Source organism: Oncorhynchus gorbuscha, linkage group LG13, assembly GCF_021184085.1.
Source record: "Oncorhynchus gorbuscha isolate QuinsamMale2020 ecotype Even-year linkage group LG13, OgorEven_v1.0, whole genome shotgun sequence".
Taxonomy (NCBI): domain Eukaryota; kingdom Metazoa; phylum Chordata; class Actinopteri; order Salmoniformes; family Salmonidae; genus Oncorhynchus; species Oncorhynchus gorbuscha.
In genome coordinates this window covers 80,291,159-80,315,191 of record NC_060185.1, presented here as the reverse complement: position 1 = coordinate 80,315,191, position 24,033 = coordinate 80,291,159, and the positions used below count along the sequence as shown (strand labels likewise).

Here is a 24,033-nt window from a genome sequence, read left to right as displayed (position 1 = left end):
ATCAGTGTAGATGACAGGGAGGAGACAGGTTAAATAACGATTAAGCCGTGAGACAATTGAGACATGGTTGTTTATGTGTGCCATTCAGTGGGTGAATGAGCAAGACAAATATTGAAGTGCCTTTGAACAGGGTATGGTAGTAGGTGCCAGCCGCACCAGTTTGTGTCAAGAACAGCAACGCTGCTGGGTTTTTCACACTCAAATCAAATCAAATGTATTTATATAGCCCTTCGTACATCAGCTGATATCTCAAAGTGCTATACAGAAACCCAGCCTAAAACCCCAAACAGCAAGCATTGCAGGTGTAGAAGCACGGTGGCTAGGAAAACTCCCTAGAAAGGCCAAAACCTAGGAAGAAACCTAGAGAGGAACCAGGCTATGTGGGGTGGCCAGTCCTCTTCTGGCTGTGACAGGTGGAGATTATAACAGAACATGGCCAAGACGTTCAAATGTTCATAAATGACCAGCATGGTCAAATAATAATAATCACAGGCAGAACAATTGAAACTGGAGCAGCAGCACGGCCAGGTGGACTGGGGACAGCAAGGAGTCATCATGCCAGGTAGTCCTGAGGCATGGTCCTAGGGCTCAGGTCCTCCGAAAGAGAGGATTAGAGAGAGCATACTTAAATTCACACAGGACACCGAATAGGACAGGAGAAGTACTCCAGATATGACAAACTGACCCTAGCCCCCTGACACATAAACTACTGCAGCATAAATACTGGAGGCTGAGGCAGGAGGGGTCAGGAGACACTGTGGCCCGATCCGATGATACCCCCGGACAGTGTCAAACAGGAAGGATATAACCCCACCCACTCAACCATTTGAGTGTATATCAAGAATGGTCCACCACCAAAAGGACATCCAGCCAACTTGACACAACTGTGGGAAGAATTGGGGTAAACATGGGCCAGCATTCTGGGGAACACTTTTGACACCTTATCAAATCAAATGGTATTGGTCACATACACATGGTTAGCAGATGTTATTGTGAGTATAGCTAAATGCTTGTGCTTCTAGTTCCAACAGTGCAGCGATATCTTACAAGTAATCTAACAATTCCACAACGACCTAATACACACAAGTCTAAGTAAAGGAATGGAATAAGAATGTATAAATATCTGGAAGAGCAATGACCGAGCAGCAAAGGCAAGATGCAATAGATGGTATAAAAAACAATATATACATATAAGATGAGTAATGCAAGATATATAAACAGTATTAAAGTGGCCAAGAATTTCAAGTATGTATGCATGTAGGCAGCAGCCTCTCTGTGTTAGTGATGGCTGTTAAACAGTCCTATGGCCTTGATGGAAGCTGTCTCTCTGTCACAGATTTGATGCCCCTGTACTGACTTCGCCTTCTGGATGATAGCGGGGTGAACAGGCAGTGGCTCTGGTGGTTGTTGTCCTTGATTGTCTTTTTGGCCTTCCTGTGACATTGGGTGCTGTAGGTATCCATCACCGGGGGCAGGTAGTTTTCCCCCGGTGATGCGTTGTGTAGACCGCACTACTCTCTGGAGAGCCCTGCGGTTGTAGGCGGTGCAGTTGCCGTACCAGGTGGTGATACAGTCCGGCAGGATGCTCTCAATTGTGCATCTGTAAAAGTTTGAGGGTTTTAGGTGACAAGCCAAATTTCTTCAGCCTCCTGTGGTTGAATAGGCGCGGTTGCGCCTTCTTCACCACACCATCTGTGGCTGGACCATTTCATTTTGTCCGTGATGTGTACACCGAGGAACTTGAAACTTTCCAACTTTTCCACTACTGTCCGTAGATGTGCATTGGGGGGTGCACCCTTTGCTGTTTCCTGAAGTCCACGATCGTCTCCTTTGTTTTGTTGACCTTGAGTGAGAGGTTGTTTTCCTGACGCCACACTCAGAGTGCCCTCAACTCCTCCCTATAGGCTGTCTCGTCATTGTTGGTAATCAAGCCTGCTATTGTTGTGTTGTCTACCAACTTTATGATTGAGTTGGAGGCGTGCATGGCCACGCAGTCATGGGTGAACAGGGAGTACAGGAGGGGGCTGAGCACGCACCGTTGTGGGTCCCCAGTGTTGAGAATCAGCTAAGTGGAATGTTGTTTCCTACCCTCACCACCTGCGGGCGGCCAGTCAGGAAGTCCAGGACACAATTGCACAGGGCGGGGTTGAGACCCAGTGCCTCAAGCTTCATGATGAGTTTGGAGGGTACTACGGTATTGAATGCTGTGCTGTAGTCAATGAACAGCATTCCTCTTGTCCAGATGGGATAGGGCAGTGTGATTGCATCGTCTGTGGACCTATAGGGGCGGTACGCAAATTGAAGTGGATCTAGGGTGACAGGTAAAGTGGAGGTGATATGATTCTTGACTAGTCTCTCAAAGCACTTCATGATGACAGAAGTGAGTGCTACGGGGCTGTAGTGATTTAGTTCAGTTACCTTTGCCTTCTTGGGTACAGGAACAATGGTGGCCATCTTGAAGCATGTGGGAACAGCAGACTGGGATAGGGAGAGATTGAATACGGCCGTAAACGCACCAGCCAGCTGGTCTGCGCATGCTCTGAGGACACGGCTAGGGATGTCTTGCGAGGGTTAACACATTTAAATATCTTTTAGAGTCCATGCCCTGTTCTGAGGGCAAAAGGGGGTGCAACTCAATATTAGGAAAGTGTTCCTAATGTTTTGTACACTCGGTGTATTTGGGTGATTGTGTGTGTTAGAGAGACCATAGAGAACAAAACCATCTTAGACGTTTCCACTTAATAACAGCACTTGCAATTGACCAGGGCAGGAATTTAATGAACTGACTAGTTGGAAAGGTGGCCACGTAACCGGTGTGGCTGAATTTCAAAGTATGCCGTGTCCATATCGCAACAGAGCTTTCAACCGCAAGGTGGCCTTGCGTTTTCACTGTGTAACATCCGGCGCAACATAACGGATTGCTTATGGGTAATGTGAACAAGGACATCACCAGTGTCATTAACAATGAAAGTCAATAACACTCGTCTCTTCACATCTCCTTATCAGTCTACAACCCAAAACATGAATAATGCAAAACAACCACTGTTGTTCATACAAAGGCATTTGAAACATGATATTCACATCGCTACCATCCACTGCCCTCTAGTTAACATGCAGAGCAGACCTAGAGAAGAGCCAGAGCCTGTGGTGCCATTTAGAATACATTTTCGGGATTTTATTAAAGATATCACTATTTTCTCTCCTCCCTCTCCTTTCCTATCCTCCCTCTGTTTATCTTCTCTACTGCTATCAGCTTTGGGCTGAATGAATGAACTTGTTTCTCTAATGAGCTATGATGGAGGGGATGGCTGCCATCTTGTCGGCTCCTAACCAACAATGCTATTTTTGTTTTTTCGCATTGTTCATAACTTTTTTGTGCATAATGTTGCTGCTACTGTCTCTTATGACCGAAAAGAGCTTCTGGACATCAGACCTGTGATTACTCATCTCAGATTAGACAGATTAGCTAACATTAAATCGTTGGAAAATAAATGGGGCGAACTGAAAACACGTATATCCTACCAACGGGACATTAAAAACTGTAATACCTTATGTTTCACCAAGTCGTGGCTGAACGATGACATTAAGAACATACAGCTGGTGGGTTTTACACTCTATCGGTAGGCAGCCTCTGGTAAGACACGGAGCGGGGGCCTATGCATATATGTAAACAGCTTGTGCACAATACCTAAGGAAGTCTCGGTTTTGCTCACCTGAGGTAGGGTATCTTATGATAAGCTGTAGACCAAACGATCTACCTAGAGTTTTCATCTGTATTTTTCGTAGCTGTTTACATACCACCACAGACCGATGCTGGCACTAAGTCCGCACTCATTGAGCTGTATAAGGCTATAAGCAAACAAGGAAAACAGTCATCCAGAGGCAGCGCTCCTAGTGGCCGGGGACTTTAATTAAGGGAAAATTAAATCCGTTTTACCTACTTTCTATCAGCATGTTAAATGTGCAACCAGAGGGAAAGGCACTCTGGACCACCTATACTCCACACACAGAGATGCGTACAAAGCTTGCCCTCACCCTCCATTTGGCAAATCTAACCGTAATTATATCCTCCTGATAACTGCTTACAAGCAAAAAGTTAAGCAGGAAGCACCAGTGACTCAGTCTTTAAAAAAAAGTGTCAGATAAAGCAGATGCTAAACTACAGGACTGTTTTGCTAGCACGGACTGGAATATGTTTCCAGGATTCTTCCGATGGCATTGAGGAGTACCCCACATCAGTCACTGGTTTATCAAAAAGTGCATCGAGGACGTCATCCCCACAGTGACTGTACGTACATACCCCACCAGAAACCATCGACCCCACCATCGATTACAAGTAACATTCGCGCTGAGCTAAAGGTTTGAGCTGCCGCTTTCAAGGAGTGGGAATCTAACCCGGATGCTTATAAGAAATCCCGCTATGCCCTCCGATGAACCATCAAACAGGCAAAGCCTCAATACAGGAATAAGATCGAATCGTAGTCCACCGGCTCCGATGCTCGTCGGATGTGGCAGAGCTTGAAACTATTACAGACTACAAAGGGAAGCACAGCCGAGAGCTGCCCATTGACACGAGCCTACCAGACAAGCTAAATAACTTCTATGCTTGCTTCGAAGCAAGTAACACTGAAACATGCATGTGAGCATCAGCTGTTCCAGATGACTGTGATCACGCTCTCCACAGCCGATGTAAGACCTTTAAACTGGTCAACATTCACAAGGCCGCAGGGCCGACGGATTATGTGTACTCCGGACGTGTACTCCGAGCATCCGCTGACATACTGGCAAGTGTCTGACATTTTCAACCTCTCCCGGTCTGAGTCTGTAATACCAACATGTTTCAAGCAGACCACCGTAGTCCCTATGTCCAAGAACACTAAGGTTACCTACCTAAATGACTACCGACCCGTAGCACTCACGTCTGTACCCATGTAATGCTTTGAAAAGTTGGTCATGGCTTACATTAACACTATTATCCCAGAAACCCTACACCCACTCCAATTAGCATACCGCACCAACATATCCACAGATTATGCAATCTCTATTGCACTCGACACTTTCACACCTGGACAAAAGGAACACCTATGTGAGAACGCTATTCATTGACTACAGCTCAGGGTTCAACACCATTGTGTCCTCAGCTCATCACTAAGCAAAGGGTAGGTAACAAGACATCCACCACGCTGATCCTCAACACAGGAGCCCCTCGGGTGTGTGCTCAGTCCCCTCCTGTACTCCCTGTTTACTCATAATTGCACAGCCAGGCACGACTCCAACACCATCAAAAAGTTTGCTGATGACACAACAGTGGTATGCCTGATCACCGACAATGATGAGACAGCCTATAGGGAGGAGGTCAGAGAGATGACCGTGTGGTGCATGGGCAACAACCTCTCCCTCAGCGTGATCAAGACAGAGGAGATGATTGTGGACTGCAGGAAAACGAGGACAGAGCACGCCCCCATTCTCATCAACGGGGCTGTAATGGAGCAGGTTGAGAGTTTCAAATTCCTTGGCGTCCACATCACCAACAAGCTAACAAGGTCCAAGACAGTCGTGAAGCGGGCACGACAAAACCTATTCCCCCTCAGGAGACTGAAAAGATTTGGCATGCGTCCTCAAAAGGTTAACAAGACATTTGTGAAGTGGTTGAAAAATAAGTTTTAATGATTCCAACATAAGTGTATGTAAACTTCAGACTTCAACTGTATTTACCAGGCGGTGTCATAGGAAGACCCTAAAACTTGTCCAAGACTCCTGCTACCGCACGGCAAACGGTCTCGGAGCTCCAAGTGGCTTCTACAGCTTCTACCCCCAAGACATAAGACTAAAGACTATCTGTGTCACCTCTCCTCTGTGCTGCTGCTACTCCATTATCTATGCATAGTCACTTTATTAATTCTACCTACATGTACATATTACCTCAATTTCCTTGACACCTGTGCCCCCGGCACATTGACTCTGTACCGGTACCCCCTTTATGTAGCCCCGCTATTGTTATTTACTGCTGCTCTTTCTTAGCTCTTTCTTTTTTGGGGGGGTAATTTATTAAAACTGCGTTGTCAGTTAATGTCTACTAAGTAAGCATTTTACTGTTGTGTTCGGCGCATCTGACAAATACAATTTGATTTGAAATGAGTTGTTCGCCGAAATCGGTGACTTTATGCTTCTGCCATTTCTGTATCGCCTTTCCTCTCAGTTCTCTATCAGGCCATGATAAATAGGACAGAAGAACTTTCATACCATAGAGATCCTATTGAATTCATTGTTAATTAATTCATAAATGTATGTTCTAATTCCTACCTATGTTTCAAACCATAAATGCATTTATTTTCGCCGCTAGTTGTAACCTTACCCCAAACAAACCACTGACCTTAACCTTAAGTCTTACCTTAACCCTCTCCTCAGATGAGGCAGCGTTTGCGGCGGCGGTGCACGTGCTGCTGACCTGGGTGGAACGCGGTGAGGTGAACCGTCGTAACGCCAACAACTTCTACTCAATGATCCAGTCGTCCAACAGCCACATCCGCCAGCTGATGAGTCAGAAGGCCGCCCACGAGAAGGAGTTGGAGGTGGCCAAGGACAAGTTCAAGACCGCCCTGTCTGGAATCCTGGCACAATGTGAGTACACACCAGGCTGACACACACACAGGACCCACAACAGGGAGAGGGTCAACATAAAACCACTTGTGGCATTCCCTTTGAAGCAACGTCACATTGTCCCTCTCAACGTTCTCAACCCTCAAGTGATTTTCATGTCACAAGTTCACAAGTTCCAGGTCAGTGCTCCATACATGATGGATCAAATACCCAGGGACATGGAACATGCAAACACACTCACACACATGCATGGCTGCAGAGGATAGCACTTCTGAAGACCCACTCTATGGGATGACACTTTGTAGGAGTCGATTTGGGGCAGTTTGCCTGGTAAAGGCCAGGAATGGCAGCAATAACATTGAACAGGTTATTTAGGGAGCTGTTAGCTACCTCTCTTAGCGCATCATCATTAGGCCCAGAGTGGCCACTTTTCTCTCTCCATCTCCCATCTTTCTTCCTGTCTCTGTCTCTCATAGTAATTAACACCTGTCTGAGGAGATCAACTGTCAGCCGATTCACTAATGAGGCTTTTAGGTACTGGTGCTGATCTCACTGTAGACCCCTGTAAAGCTGACCCTGGATCAGTCAGAACTATTAGACTACCTGGGTCAGGTAGAGACATTCCGATAGTACCTGGGTCTGCCAGAGACATTCACATAGTACCAGGGTCTGCCAGAGACATTCACATAGTACCAGGGTCTGCCAGAGACATTCACATAGTACCTGGGTCTGCCAGAGACATTCACATAGTACCAGGGTCTGCCAGAGACATTCCGATAGTACCTGGGTCTGCCAGAGACATTCCGATAGTACCTGGGTCTGCCAGAGACATTCACATAGTACCAGGGTCTGCCAGAGTCATTCACATAGTACCAGGGTCTGCCAGAGACATTCACATAGTACCAGGGTCTGCCAGAGACATTCCGATAGTACCTGGGTCTGCCAGAGACATTCACATAGTACCTGGGTCTGCCAGAGACATTCACATAGTACCAGGGTCTGCCAGAGACATTCACATAGTACCAGGGTCTGCCAGAGACATTCACATAGTACCAGGGTCTGCCAGAGACATTCACATAGTACCAGGGTCTGCCAGAGACATTCACATAGTACCAGGGTCTGCCAGAGACATTCACATAGTACCAGGGTCTGCCAGAGACACATCCACAAAGTCCCAGTGCATATCCCATTCCTATTCCCATGTTGAGTTCCAACTAGGGAACTCCTGTGTCATGTTGCCTCTCTGTTTAGCTTGAGGCCGGAAATACCCAGGGGCATGTTGGTAACTCTTGTCTGTCAGCTTTTCAGCTTTACCTCCTGTTCATTTTTCCAAAGGGAAAAAACATAGTTTTATTAACCTGCTTCAACTTGTGCTGTGGCAGCCTCTCTGTATCTCACAGCTGTGACGTGCCTGACACTAAGAATCAAGATATAACACAGCTGTCATATACTCACATACACCTGTGGGGAATAGAGAGATAAACGTCTGAGGTTGCAGGAAACCTGTGATGGGTGGCGCTACCTTGCAAAAGGACAATTTGAAGTCACTCAAGTGATAATTGAATGGCAATGACCTGTCATTGGGCCTTTGTGAAATATTGATAGCACATACAGTAACCTTTTATGTACTAAGTACTCTTTCTATTGTAGGATTCATGAAAACTCAGCTTCAATGACACTTGAATATGATTGATGCTAGGGCTGTTGCGGTGACCGTATTATCGCCACACCAGCGGTCACAAGTCGTGAAGGCAGTCAAATGCCCCGTGATTGTTTAGTCACGGTAATTAGGCTTTGCCAAGCATCTGATGCTGCCGATGGTCCTTAGTAGCCTACTTGCTAACTGCCTGGTACTCAGCACTATATTGTCCCACTAATCACTCTGACATCAATGTAATTGAAAATCTAATCAAACACTTCATGAGAGCCCATGAGCTCATGTTGTGCAACATTTCTATAGGCTATGCAATTGAGTGAGAATACAGAGTGATTGCCTCTATTAAAAAGAGGATCCCATCAGCTTTCTATAGGCTAGGCCTACTATATTTCTCAACTTTCCTAATATTAAGCACATTGCTTATCTTTACAACAGGACAGTGGTGGAAAAAGTACCCAATTGTCATACTTCAGGAAAAGTGAGGATAGCTTAACTTCTTGCGTCGAGCCATCCTGGATCCGGGATCGTGACTACAGCCTCAAGCCCATTACCATAACGCAACATTAACTATTCATGAAAATTGCAAATGAAAGGAAATCGATATCCTAGCTCTCAAGCTTAGCCTTTTGTTAACAACACTGTCATCTCAGATTTTCAAAATATGCTTCTCAACCATAGCAATACAAGCATTTGTGCAACAGTATTGATAGCTAGCGTAGCATTTAGCGTTAGCATTCAGCAGGCAACATTTTCACAAAAACCAGAAAAGCATTCAAATAAAATAATTTACCTTTGAAGAACTTCGGATGTTTTCAATGAGGAGACTCAGTTAGATAGCAAATGTTCAGTTTTTCCTGAAAGATGATTTGTTTAGGAGAAATCACTCCGTTTTCTACGTCACGTTTGGCTACCAAAAGAAACGAAAATTCAGTCATCAAAACGCTGAACTTTTTTCCAAATTAACTCCACAATATCGACTGAAACATGGTAAACGTTGTTTAGAATCAATCCTCAAGGTGTTTTTCACATATCTCTTCGATGATATATCGTTCGTGGAAGTCTCCTCTCTCCCCTGAATCACATGGATGAATGCGTGCAGCTTGGAGATTACGCAGCAATTTCGACACCGGGCGGACACCTGGTAAATGTAGTCTCTTATGGCCAATCTTCCAATGATATGCCTACAAATACGTCACAATGCTGCAGACACCTTGGGCAAAAGGCAGAACGTGTAGGCTCGTTCAGGGCGCATTCACAGCCATATAAGGAGACATTGGAAAACAGAGCCTCAAAAATTCTGCTCATTTCCTGTTTGAAGTTTTATCTTGGTTTCGCCTGTAGCATCATTTCTGTGGCACTCACAGATAATATCTTTGCAGTTTTGGAAACGTCAATTATATGCATAGTCGAGCATCTTTTTGTGACAAAATATTGCGCTTAAAACGGGCACGTTTTTTTTATCCAATAATGAAATAGCGCCCCCATAGCTTCAACAGGTTAATAGAAAATGAAAAAAGTTTAAGTCACCCAGTAAATTGTACTTGAGTAAAAGTATTTGGTTTAAATGATACTTTATCAAAAGTGGAATTGAAATATACTTTAGTATCAAAAGTAAAATAGTAAATCATATCATCTTTATAGCAAACCAGACGGCACCATTTTCTTGTTTTTTAAATTTACGCATGAACATTTTAAGATAAACACCCAATCACGTGATGGAGAGCCTTGCGAGTACGCAGCACTCGAGTAGAAGGGCACAACGCAGCACTCCCGGCCAAGGGCAGAACAGCCACTGGCCGCAAAAGGCATAGATTTTTTTAGGGTGCATTACGGCCACAAAGGGGATGCCGCCGTGAAATTTGATGCATTATTAAGTGCTTGTCAAATTGTGAATGAGAGACTGATGAAGTGTGTACGTCCTGCGCAAAAAAAGAAAGCAGAGCTCATGGCTTTCAAGCGACTCAAATCATCATTAGTCGCATCATGCAGCCTTACAATGTATTAAAAATCTAAACATGTAGCCCAACATTTGTAGAACTAAAGTTACATTAATAACTCTAAATTAAGCATATAGGAGTACCTATTTATTTAGTTCAACGCTCAACACAGAATAGCAGCATGTGGCGCTCCCTCAAATAATTTGGTGAAAATATCATTTCTATTATATTCAGCTTTATTCAATTGTCTTCGTGTTATAAAATATAAAATAATGCCACAGAATTCTAAGCAAATCTTGTCTGCTAAATGAACTAGTGTAGCCCACAGCCATTTGGCATCGCCAAATCAGGATCTAACATAAGGACAACTCATGATATTCTATTCTGTTTTTCTGAAATAGACTTATTGTGAAGGTTAAATGTAAATGTAAATGTATATTACATAGATGTATTAGTCTTTTTAAAAGTACATGTTCCAAAGATATGCATTTGTGGCTTGTAGGTTATGTGTGGAATCCAGGAGATGCTGAATGTGTTTGTTAATTAACTGCCAATTACTGTGAGACCAACCAGTTGTTTGCTTGACAATCACTGGCTGACAATATTTTGTGACACTAATTGACACCAACACAATCGCCAGACAGACGGACACAACAAATGCCACAGATAACACACACAACAAAGAAACACCTATGATTGAACAACTCTTTAACCACTTGATACACTTGCTATTGTATACATCTTGTGTGTTGAACTAGTATTTAGGATCCATGTTTTTTGATGATACAGAAGGTAAGTTTGTTTTTGGCCCCATAAGAACAGTATATTGGGCTGTATGTAGAAATAGTCCACTGTGATAGGTTCCCCAATGGTTGTGTTACCTGGTTAAAGCACCAGTTAGAGGTTAGCTCCCCACAAACTTCTCTGGTTAACTTTCGCCTGTATTGGTCTGTGGACAGCTCATCTGAAGGAACCCACTCAGCCATAGAATCAAAGTAAGTAACACCTCTCTACATGAAAACAACTGGAACTGAAGGAAGAAATGAATTTAGTCATATTGATGATTGAAAAGCCAAAAGGGGAAATGTAGAGCTGACCTGATTCATAACTGCCAATGCTAAGAGCATGTATGAGTTCAGATATCTTTGGTGATACACCACTTACAGTAGTGTGCATACTGAGTACTGTGTTAGTATGGATATTGGGATATACCACATAATTGGTTCCTGTTTATACAGTAATACAAATATTGGAAAGAGCAAAGTGGGCCCCCCCCCCTCTCTATCTCGCTCGCTCTCCCTCTCTCTCTCCATCTCTCTCTCTCTCTCTATCCCTCTCTATCCCCCTCTCTCTCTCTCTCTCTATCCCTCTCTATCCCCCTCTCTATCTCTCTCGCTCTGTTTATCGTTGTCTTTTAAAGGCCACCATCCTCCATCACAACAATCCACACAAACACTTAGTTGTATTCATGAGTTTGTCTTTCTCTGCAGTTCCACACATACAAATGTAAACACAGAGGTTGGTGTCCAGGGAGACAGGTTCACACTGTCATTCTGTCAACTAAAGGTGTCCCGGGAGACAGGTTCACACTGTCGTTCTGTCAACTAAAGGTGTCCCGGGAGACAGGTTCACACTGTCGTTCTGTCAACTAAAGGTGTCCCGGGAGACAGGTTCACACTGTCGTTCTGTCAACTAAAGGTGTCCCGGGAGACAGGTTCACACTGTCGTTCTGTCAACTAAAGGTGTCCCGGGAGACAGGTTCACACTGTCGTTCTGTCAACAAAAGGTGTCCCGGGAGACAGGTTCACACTGTCGTTCTGTCAACAAAAGGTGTCCCGGGAGACAGGTTCACACTGTCGTTCTGTCAACAAAAGGTGTCCCGGGAGACAGGTTCACACTGTCGTTCTGTCAACAAAAGGTGTCCCGGGAGACAGGTTCACTGTCGTTCAGTCAACAAAAGGTGTCCCGGGAGACAGGTTCACACTGTCGTTCTGTCAACAAAAGGTGTCCCGGGAGACAGGTTCACTCACACTGTCGTTCTGTCAACAAAAGCCACATCCATATTTTCACAGGCTTTTTCACAGCTGCACATTACATTATGAGTTGTTGAATAGTTTTAATCGCTGTGTTATGTGTGAGTACTCTGTCTGGACAATCTGTGATTATGTGATGCTGCATTATATCAACAGGTAGGTAAACGGGTCATTCTGACGCACACACACACACACACACACTAATTATGAAAAGTTAGCAGTCTCACAATCTTTTGTCTATTGAATCCTTTCTCCCTGCTCTGGGTTCACACACACAGGTGTTTTGGTAACTAATCTGGGGGTGGTTAAGACGAGGTCTAGCTGTCAATCGCAGGTGTGGTTAGGATGGAGTGATGAACAGAGGTGTGTTCCAGCAGCTCTCCTCCTCCAACCTTGAGCTCTGAATCATAGTTGCTCACCCTCTCACTCTTTCATAATCTCGCTCTTCTCTTCCTCAGGGATTAGACCACCCACCATCTCTCTCATCCCCAAGACTCTAGATTACCTCTTTCAAATCTGATTAGATTTCATGGTCTTTATTATTGAGTGGTCGTTAGAGATACCTCCTCTCTAAAGATATACAGTGACATTAAGATCAGCACTCCTATCTAACCCACAGTGAGGAGAGCCAAGTCAGTCCCAAATGGCACCCTGCTCCCTATATAGTGCACTACTGTACTTTAGACCAGAGCCCTATGGGCACTATATAGAGAATAGGATCTAATTTGACACGCAGCCCCACTCTTAGATAGAAACAGGCTTTTCCTTCATTAGGTCTGAACTCTACACTCTTTACACAAAGGAGGCCTTTGATTATGGCATTCCAAGCATCTGAGAGTCGATGAAGGTGAGAAATGTTGTGGTCATTAAAAACAGGAGATGTTTGAGAGGAAAGGAGGGTTTCAGTTAGAGGTAGATACTTTGATCTCTTTATAAGATGGCCTCTCTCTGTCCCTCTCTCTGTCATCACTCTTAGAGAATTCCCTTGTTCTATTGTCAGGCTCTCTTGAGAGTCTATGTCCCTGTGGAGGATAGGAGGAGGTGGTGTGTTTGTGTGTGCCTTCCCATTGTCTGGGGAGGTGAGAGGGGAGCAGGAGCCTGCTGGTTGCGGTCTGGTCCTCCTGTAGCTTTCAGCACCGTCTTGTGTTTTAGGACAGGTGCTCTGTGGTCACCTTGAGATATGGTGGGTTCCTTCTCCACCCCATCCCACCTCCCCCACTCTAGACACTGACCCAGAACAGACTGTACTATAGAGCAGAATAGAACATTGAAAACACAACATGAACATACAGTGAAGTGCCTTCCTACCTGATTCCACTTTCTCACTCCTCTGCTCCTTCCCACCCGCCCCCTCTCTCCCTGCATCCCCCGCCACAGTTGAGCAGATTGTGTCTGTATTCCACGCTGCTTCCAAACAAAAGGCATGGGACCATTTCTCCAAAGCTCAACGCAAGAACCTGGACATGTGGCGCAAGCAAGCAGAGGTTGGTCCTTTACTTTTTCTACAATTATTCACATCTTCTATTCATTTGGTGAAGTGCAGTATAGTCTACATATTATTGTGTCCTTTATGTGAACATTATGTGAGCATCCCCATCTCCAGTATTCCGGATTCTAACTACTTTTTGTGGAATTCATGGTGTTGTCTTGGCAGGATGATTTGTGTTAAACAGTGTTAAAGTTAACACCAGCTTTAAAACTACACTCAGCATGTTCCTAAAACTGACCTTAGTATAAATGGGAAAAGGGAGCCTTGTTGTATTCCTCTAGTAGTATCAAGGAACTGAGATGGTAGAACATCGACATTAAGTACTAGCCTAAGAGGTCAAGTAAATGCTATAGCTAGGCTGAATGCTAGGCTACACCCAGGCTCTCTACTTAGTTCAGTCCCAGAGTGGGTGCTCCGGTCAGGTCCAGGTCCCGGCCACTCCAGCCCGGTGAGTGCTCAGTCTCACTGCCAGAAACAGGTAACTCACCCTTTAAGTCAACCACAGTACCCTGGACTGGTCTCTGTGCAGATCACTTCATCATACATGTATACTCTCTATCTGTTATTACTGACTGTGCTTTCTTCCAATAGAGAGCAAATAACCAACTTTCAGTTTTTGTTTGGTGTAAAATCAAGGTCATGCTCCATGTTGAGATACACAGGTATTAGCTAATGAAACCTGGTAAGATTTGTTCTCTATTTTGTTCAGTACTTCCTGTCCAACAACCGCTGCATTAATTACCTCAAACATGTTTTCCTCTTTAATGGAGGGTGCTCAAGTGTGACGCTGCTGTCATTTTAAGGCCAAATGGGTAAGTTTGATCTGGGTACAAATCTCTGAGGGCGTTAGTGTGTAAAAAAGCAGATTTGGTATGTAATTAACTGCCTAATCTCTGTATCATAGCAACACTGAAACAGTCACCATGGATCCCAGGCTGGAGATGGTTTATCTTTCCTTTGCAGATCCTAGTGCTGGAGATACTAGTGGAACATATTCATTATAAACTCTTCATGCAGTTTGCTTGTGAAAGGCATTCTGTAAAGTGAGAAGAATTTGTATTTGTACAGTCATATCAATGTGTAACTGATTGTATAAATTGTAATGGGTTGGTAGCTGTGTGTTTGGGTGTGTGTACATCGTGATGGACTCACTCTGAGATATAGCAGGTATGTTTGGTATTTCTTGATCTCAGACTAGGGACTCTTCTTCTCTAAAGGTAGGTGTGAGTTGGTGTGTGTAGACTAGTGACGTCACTCCTCACTAAGCGAAAATTACAACTAAAGCATAATTTATACCTTACGTACATACGCAATTAGCTACTCAAAATGGCGGTCTTACGTCAAGTTTGTTATTGCAGGGTTGCACACGTCTGCAAACAGGGCAGGCCAGCTCATTAGGCAGGATTAGGCGGCAGATTGACGAGCTGCATTTTCTGAGCTAAACTGACCAAGATGCACCAACAAAAACACACAAAACCTTTTAATTCTGCCCCAAAACAATGACAATTTCTCACAACCAGTGGCATATGGGCTTTTTAGGTGAGCACTGATGCTGCCCTGTGATAAGCAGTGGCCACTTTGTCAAAGGCAGGGCAGCGAAATATGTTGCTTGTCCATTTCCAACACTCCTCTCCAGGGTGCTGTTGGAGAGACGTATCGCTGTGGCGCTCTACCAACGTTCTGTCAAAAAAACCTATCTAAAATAAATTTTGTAGCACATATAGCCAGAGTAAAACATGAGCCATTCACAATAATAATTAAAGCATAATGTCATTACTGCATTTCAGAGCCATGAAAAATTAGGGAATGGACTTAAATGGGTGGTTTAGCCTACGCACAAATGCGTGGACCAAACCGAATGGATGGAAGGATATTCATAAAATTGCCGACACTGTAGACTACACCCCAGTGAGCACAGACCGACGCAGATGTCTTTTTGGCGTCTTGTTTTGGTCCTTCCCGGACCGGCCGCCTTTTTAAGGGTGTTTTGCAAACTGTGGGCGTACCACATGGATGGGTATTTCTAACATTTTATTTCAGGCGACACTGTAGGTTCCACCTCAGTAAGCATGGGCCGATGCCTTTTGGACCGGCCTTGATTTCCACAATGTTTTTTAGTCCTGTCCGGACCAAATCTGAATCAATCATAGACGTCTATGTTTGGTTCAGATTTGATGTGGTTCGGACCGGCCTTGATGTGGTTTGATGTGGTTCGGACCGGCCTTGATGTGGTTCGGACATTGATTCTATAAATTACGTCTTTTCAACTTTAATTCAGAACCTAAAATTAACCTGATTTCAACGATCAGAAAATATGTATTTTCTACAGTCGAAAATCATCTCTGTGGTCAGCAGGACCAATCTGACTCTTAGACCTTAAGGAAAATTAGCACACTCTTATTGACAGAAATCCTGGTTATGAACGTTTCCCGATTTCCTGCTTATTCCATCCTGATTCCAGAAATCTTCCAACTAGGATTTCTTGAAAACCTTGGAATTTTGCAACCCTACAGCAGTATCTTTCTTGACAGGTCTGTTCTGTAGTCATCAGACAGAATGCACAGAACAGCAGGACTGAAAGACTGCAGGGGTTTCACTATCTGTCTGACACATAATCACAACACCCATCTTCTACCATCCATCCTTTCATTTATCCATTTACCTGTTCTAATCCATCAATCCATCCATTTGGCCATCTAGCCATCAACCCTAAGAACACATCCATCCATCTCAGGCTGCATCCCTCTGGTAAAAAGTAGTGCACTATATAGAGAACAGCATGCCATTTGGGTTGCAGTCAGTTTTTCTACGCATTGCACATACACATTAACTTTTAATAAAATAGATTTCTATTAGTTGCGTACATATTTTGCCGACATTATTGCAGGTGCAGTGAATTGCTTACGGTTCTAGCTCCAACAGTGTTGTAATACCTAACAATACACACAAATCCCAAGAAGAAAATAATTAAGAAATATCAGAACGAGCAAAGCATATAATGGTGCGCATGGACAGTATACAGTATAAATAGAAAAGGTGTGTACACAAGCAAGAAATACCATAAACAATAGACCTCAGGGTACCTTCAGTTCCAGTCCACTGTGATTAAGGAAATGGACCTTGATAATAGTCCTGGACTGGCTAGACACCAGGGGGAATAGATGGAATAACCGAGGGCTAACTAGAGAATACAAACTCCATCTCCACTATACAACAGGGGGATGATGGATTGGAAGTAGAACTAAATAATACAACCCCTATATTTTACAACCCAAGTTAATAATTAGTCAAGTTAATAATTAGTTAAGTTAATTCCATGAGGGCTTAATTCCTTCAACATCCTGTTATAATCTATTCTTCTCTATCAGTTTTACTCCTTTAGGGCATTAGGTGGAGAGAGTAGGGACAACCTGTCATCCGACTGAATCCAGATGCTCTGTCTTTCTCTGTCTCTGTCTGTCTCTGTCTACTCCATTACAGACAAAGGTAAGAACCAGCATACATGCATGAAGGAGTTCAGCTCAATCTTGAACCTTCACCTAGTATCCCCTACCAGTGTAGCTAGACTCTGATGCTACCTTCACTGTTAGTGCTGCTGGCTGGCAGACACACCAAACAGTGAGTCTTGTCAGGTAGCAGTTAGCTGGATAGTCTCGTAGCTGCGATTCAGAGGCAGGATCAAAGTCTAACAGCTGGCGATTCTTATCTCACTGGGCAGATGGGTGTGCTGGTTTCTGACTACCTGTTTGACAGCTTTGATTGGCCAGCAGCTCAACGTGTTATAGACACCAGACAGATGGTTGTTTACTTAAAGCTTTTTGTTTGTTGGTGTGAAATAATGATTCCCTCGCCCAGAGTTGTGAATGCATTTTTTGTGTGTATGTGTGTGTGTTGGCAGAACACAGAGCTGTCTGTCTTTCGAATATACTCTCCTCATTAGCCGAGAACAGCACTGCCGAGCTAGCCGGCCAGACATACTGCTAGCTGACATACACACTACTGTAGCTCCCATCCACACACAGCAGGTCATGCCTCCTACTGAGCTAGAGGTTCCAGGGTGAAGTTTCCCCTAGGTACATATCTACTCTACATGACCAAAAGTATGTGGACACCCCTTCAAATTAGTGGATTTGTCTATTTCAGCCACACACATTGCCTACAGGTGTATAAAATCGAGCACACAGCCATTCAATCTCCATTGACAAACATTGACAATAGAATGGCCTTACTGAAGAGCTCAGTGACTTTCAACATGGCACCATCATAGGACAAGTCAGTTCGTTAAACTTCTGCCCTGCTAGAGCTTCCCCGGTCAACTGTAAGTGCTGTTATTGTGAAATGGAAACATCTAGGAGCAACAACGGCTCGGCCGTGAAGTGGTAGGCCACATAAGCTCACAAAACGGGACCGCTGAATGATGACGTGCATAGCCCGTAAATATTGTCTGTCCCTGGTTGCAACACTCACTACAGAGTTCCAAACGGCCTCTGGAAGCAATGTCAGCAGCTATAACTGTTTGTCGGGAGCTTCATGAAATGGGTTTCCATTGCAGCCGCACTCAAGCCTTAGATCACCATGCGCAATGCAAAGATCGCTGACATTGGACTCTGGAGCAGTGGAAACAAGTTATCTGGAGTGATGAATCACGCTTTAACATCTGTCAGTGCGACGGACAAATGTGGTTTTGTCAGGAGCACGCTACCTGCCCCAATGCATAGTTCCAACTGTAAAGTTTGGTGGAGAATGAATAATGGTCTGGGACTGTTTTTTTGTCATGGTTCGGGCTAATTCTACAGCATACAATGACATTCTAGATGATTCTGTGCTTCAAACTTTGGCAAAATCGGTGGGGAAGAACTTTATTGCCGTGCACAGAGCCCTGACCTCAACCCCATCGAACACCTTTGGGATGAGTTGGAACACCCACTGCGAGCCAGGCGTAATCAACCAACATCCGTGTCTGACCTCACTAATGGAATGGAAGCAAGTCCCCGCAGGAAGGTTCCAACATCATGAAAAGCTTTCCCAGAAGAGTGGAGGCTGTTATAGCAGATCAAACTCCTTCGACGAGATGCTCGACGAGCAGGGGAACACATGATTCTGTCTCATCCGTGTAGAGGCAGACTGCTGCTCTCTATCTACTGTCTCTTCAGTGTAGAGGCAGACTGCTGCTCTCTATCTACTGTCTCATCAGTGTAGAGGCAGACTGCTGCTCTCCATCTACTGTCTCATCCGTGTAGAGGCAGACTGCTGCTCTCCATCTACTGTCTCATCCGTGTAGAGGCAGACTGCTGCTCTCTATGTACTGTCTCATCCGTGTAGAGGCAGACTGCTGCTCTCTATCTACTGTCTCATCCGTGTAGAGGCAGACTGCTGCTGTCTATCTACTGTCATCAGTGTAGAGGCAGACTGCTGCTGTCTATCTACTGTCATCAATGCACCAGAGGGAAATATCAGTCCTGCTGTGTATCACTCTGGGTAGAAGCTGCCCTTAGGGACAGGTCTAGGATCAGCATTTCTTCCATAGGTGTGTGCGTGTGTACCTGACAGTGTAAAGCGTACTCCAGCCAGGCTACCCAGGAGGATCGTGTTCAGTATGAACATCCAGTGATATTCCTGTTTTGTTGTTTCCCTCCAGGAGATCAGAAACATGCAAAATGAAGAGCTGATGGGGATCAGACGAGAAGAGGAGATGGAGATGTCTGACGATGACATGGAGGATACACACGATCCTGATGACTCAGGTACACACACACTACACACATACCACACACACACATGCACACACTACACATACCACAAACACACACACAAACACACACACTACACACATACCACACACACTACACACACACTACACACATACCACACACACACGCTCACACACACACTACACACATCACACACACTACACACATCACACATGCACACACACACTACACACATCACACATGCACACACACACTACACACATACCACACACATGCACACACACACTACACACACACTACACACATACCACACACACACTACACACATACCACACACACACTACACACATACCACACACACACTACACACATACCACACACACACTACACACATACCACACACACACTACACACATGCACACACATACCACACGTGCGCAGACACACTACACATACCACACACACACACATATGCACACACACTACACACATACCACACACACACACACACGACCAAAAGGACTCGATGACAACTATTGGTATATGGCTGGTGTCTTTTCTCCTTTGTTGTAGAATAGATCTGTAGCTCAGCCTTCTCTGTGTTGCTAATGAGGTGTTTTGTGAATTCCTCTCCAGCCTCAGTGTGAATGGAGCCGTAACATTAGAGAGAAAACAGTCTCCAGCTCATTCACTCTCTAAATGGACAAATGAAGCTGCAGAGGAGACTGTGTAACTGCATGCAGAGACTGTGTTACGGCCATCTCCAGACTGTCTGTGGCTGTGTGTGTTTGTGAGAGTAAGAAAGAGAGTGGGTGCAATGTGGCTGGTAGATACTCAGTCACAGCTGGAACTAAGTGTTTATGTTTCTGTCTGTTGGCATGGTGCTGGTGTAATTAGCTGGTAGAGACACTGAGCTGGCTACTGCAGGCTTTTGCTCTCCTGGGCCCAGATTCACAAAACCTTTTTAAGAAGAAATGTCTTCAATGCCATTTTTTTCCCTAAACTATAGATTTAAGAAGAAAGTTAAGCAAAGTTGCTATTCCTCAAAAAAGTTAATTGGAAATGTTCTTGAAATGTTTCTCCTTATGCAAAAAGTTGAGAAATTAGATTCTTGAAAATTAATTTATTGGAAATGTTCTTAATTCCCAGCTAAACCCTTGTCTTAAACTCAGGGGAGAGAGAGAGCTCCTTCAGTGCTGTTCTGGGCACCAGTGAAGTACCATTAAGGTCGTCTTTACGCAGAACATCCTGTTTATGTCTGCTGAGCCAACAAAGCTACTGATGTAAAACAGATTGAAACAGACCATAATATTCACCTGGACATTCAGATGACCCTCTGCTTCTCTCTAAAGCAGTTAGAGAGAGAAGGGAATGGAAGCCAAGAGAGCGGGGCTAACTGCTACAATCAGTTCTCCTTTTCAAGTGTGTCGTTTACTTTCTGCTTTTGAATTGTTGTGGTCTACCGGTTATGACCGCCTACCTAATTTCTACGCAGATATATGCAAATGTAATCATCAGCCAAGCAGGTTTTGATTTCCACCTTTTCATGTGTGACCTTGCTTATTAGAAAACACTAACAATCATTGTCAGGAGGCTGTCACAATGTTGGAAAGGAATGCTGTAGAGAAGGGCACAGGATGTGGCAGGGAGACAGGTGTTGATGTGACACCCCATCATAGTTACAGCCTCAGTCACATCTGCTAGGGCTTCCTGTAATGCAGGAGCACAGGGGGAGGAGCTTCCTCCAATCCTGTTTAAGAAGCCTAGTCTCTGTGCTCTCAATCATAGACAGGTGGTCTGTTTAACCTATCGGCAGGCTTGAAGAGGAACACCTGTATTCTGGGTTGGTGCTTCTAAATTAATACAGTGCAGAGTGGGAATGGGTTGGTGCTTCTATACTAATACAGTGCAGAATGGGTTGGTGCTTCTATACTAATACAGTGCAGAATGGGTTGGTGCTTCTATACTAATACAGTGCAGAATGGGTTGGTGCTTCTATACTAATACAGTGCAGAATGGGTTGGTGCTTCTATACTAATACAGTGTAGAATGGGTTGGTGCTTCTATACTAATACAGTGCAGAATGGGTTGGTGCTTCTATACTAATACAGTGCAGAATGGGTTGGTGCTTCTATACTAATACAGTGCAGAATGGGTTGGTGCTTCTATACTAATACAGTGCAGAAAGGGTTGGTGCTTCTATACTAATACAGTGCAGAATGGGTTGGTGCTTCTATACTAATACAGTGCAGAACGGGTTGGTGCTTCTATACTAATACAGTGCAGAATGGGTTGGTGCTTCTATACTAATACAGTGCAGAATGGGTTGGTGCTTCTATACTAATACAGTGCAGAATGGGTTGGTGCTTCTACAATAATACAGTGCAGAGTTGGAATGGGTTGGTGCTTCTACACTAATACAGTGCAGAATGGGTTGGTGCTTCTATACTAATACAGTGCAGAATGGGTTGGTGCTTCTATACTAATACAGTGCAGAGTTGGAATGGGTTGGTGCTTCTACATTAATGCAGTGCAGAGTGGGAATGGGTTGGTGCTTCTACACTAATACAGTGCAGAGTTGGAATGGGTTGGTGCTTCTACACTAATACAGTGCAGAGTGGGAATGGGTTGGTGCTTCTACACTAATACAGTGCAGAATGGGTTGGTGCTTCTATACTAATACAGTGCAGAATGGGTTGGTGCTTCTATACTAATACTATACTATACTTCTGATGAAGGGGGAAAGGAGAAGATTAGTTGTGTGTCGTCTGCGTAGCAATGATAGGAGAGACCATGTGAGGTTATGACAGAGCCAAGTGACTTGGTGTATAGCGAGAATATGAGAGGGCCTAGAACAGAGCCCTGGGGGACACCAGTGGTGAGAGCGCGTGGTGAGGAGACAGATTCTCGCCACGCCACCTGGTAGGAGCGACCTGTCAGGTAGGACGCAATCCAAGCGTGGGCTGCGCCGGAGATGCCCAAATCTGAGAGGGTGGAGAGGAGGATCTGATGGTTCACAGTATCGAAGGCAGCCGATAGATCTAGAAGGATGCGAGCAGAGGAGAGAGAGTTAGCTTTAGCAGTGCAGAGCGCCTCCGTGATACAGAGGAGAGCAGTCTCAGTTGAATGACTAGTCTTGAAACCTGACTGATTTGGATCAAGAAGGTCATTCAGAGAGAGATAGCGGGAGAGCTGGCCAAGGACGGCACGTTCAAGAGTTTTGGAGAGAAAAGAAAGAAGGGATACTGGTCTGTAATTGTTGACATCGGAGGGATCGAGTGTAGGTTTTTTCAGAAGGGGTGCAACTCTCGCTCTCTTGAAGACGGAAGGGACGTAGCCAGCGGTCAGGGATGAGTTGATGAGCGAGGTGAGGTAAGGGAGAAGGTCTCCGGAAATGGTCTGGAGAAGAGAGGAGGGGATAGGGTCAAGCGGGCAGGTTGTTGGGCGGCCGGCCGTCACAAGACGCGAGATTTCATCTGGAGAGAGAGGGGAGAAAGAGGTCAGAGCACAGGGTAGGGCAGTGTGAGCAGAACCAGCGGTGTCGTTTGACTTAGCAAACGAGGATCGGATGTCGTCAACCTTCTTTTCAAAATGGTTGATGAAGTCATCTGCAGAGAGGGAGGAGGGGGGGGATTCAGGAGGGAGGAGAAGGTGGCAAAGAGCTTCCTAGGGTTAGAGGCAGATGCTTGGAATTTAGCGTGGTAGAAAGTGGCTTTAGCAGCAGAGACAGAGGAGGAAAATGTAGAGAGGAGGGAGTGAAAGGATGCCAGGTCCGCAGGGAGGCGAGTTTTCCTCCATTTCCGCTCGGCTGCCCGGAGCCCTGTTCTGTGAGCTCGCAATGAGTCATCGAGCCACGGAGCGGGAGGGGAGGACCGAGCCGGCCTGGAGGATAGGGGACATAGAGAGTCAAAGGATGCAGAGAGGGAGGAGAGGAGGGTTGAGGAGGCAGAATCAGGAGATAGGTTGGAGAAGGTTTGAGCGGAGGGAAGAGATGATAGGATGGAAGAGGAGAGAGTAGCGGGGGAGAGAGAGTGAAGGTTGGGACGGCGCGATACCATCCGAGTAGGGGCAGTGTGGGAGGTGTTGGATGAGAGCGAGAGGGAAAAGGATACAAGGTAGTGGTCGGAGACTTGGAGGGGAGTTGCAGTGAGGTTAGTGGAAGAACAGCATCTAGTAAAGATGAGGTCGAGCGTATTGCCTGCCTTGTGAGTAGGGGGGGAAGGTGAGAGGGTGAGGTCAAAAGAGGAGAGGAGTGGAAAGGAGGAGGCAGAGAGGAATGAGTCAAAGGTAGACGTGGGGAGGTTAAAGTCGCCCAGAACTGTAAGAGGTGAGCCGTCCTTAGGAAAGGAGCTTATCAAGGCATCAAGCTCATTGATGAACTCTCCGAGGGAACCTGGAGGGCGATAAATGATAAGGATGTTAAGCTTGAAAGGGCTGGTAACTGTGACAGCATGGAATTCAAAGGAGGCGATAGACAGATGGGTAAGGGGAGAAAGAGAGAATGACCACTTGGGAGAGATGAGGATCCCGGTGCCACCACCCCGCTGACCAGAAGCTCTCGGGGTATGCGAGAACACGTGGGCGGACGAAGAGAGAGCAGTAGGAG

General features: G+C 45.1%; 1 protein-coding gene across 3 annotated transcripts in view; it reads left to right on the top strand.

The window, feature by feature from the left end:
* Positions 1-24,033, top strand: part of LOC123993582 (ecto-NOX disulfide-thiol exchanger 2-like) — a 345,502-nt gene that overhangs the window by 301,172 nt on the left and 20,297 nt on the right. For all 3 annotated transcript variants that reach the window (XM_046295899.1, XM_046295898.1, XM_046295900.1), the window contains 3 exons: positions 6,409-6,621; positions 13,605-13,711; positions 19,355-19,460. In XM_046295899.1, coding sequence (XP_046151855.1) covers positions 6,409-6,621; positions 13,605-13,711; positions 19,355-19,460 — 426 coding nt within the window. The remainder of the gene's footprint in view (positions 1-6,408; positions 6,622-13,604; positions 13,712-19,354; positions 19,461-24,033) is intronic.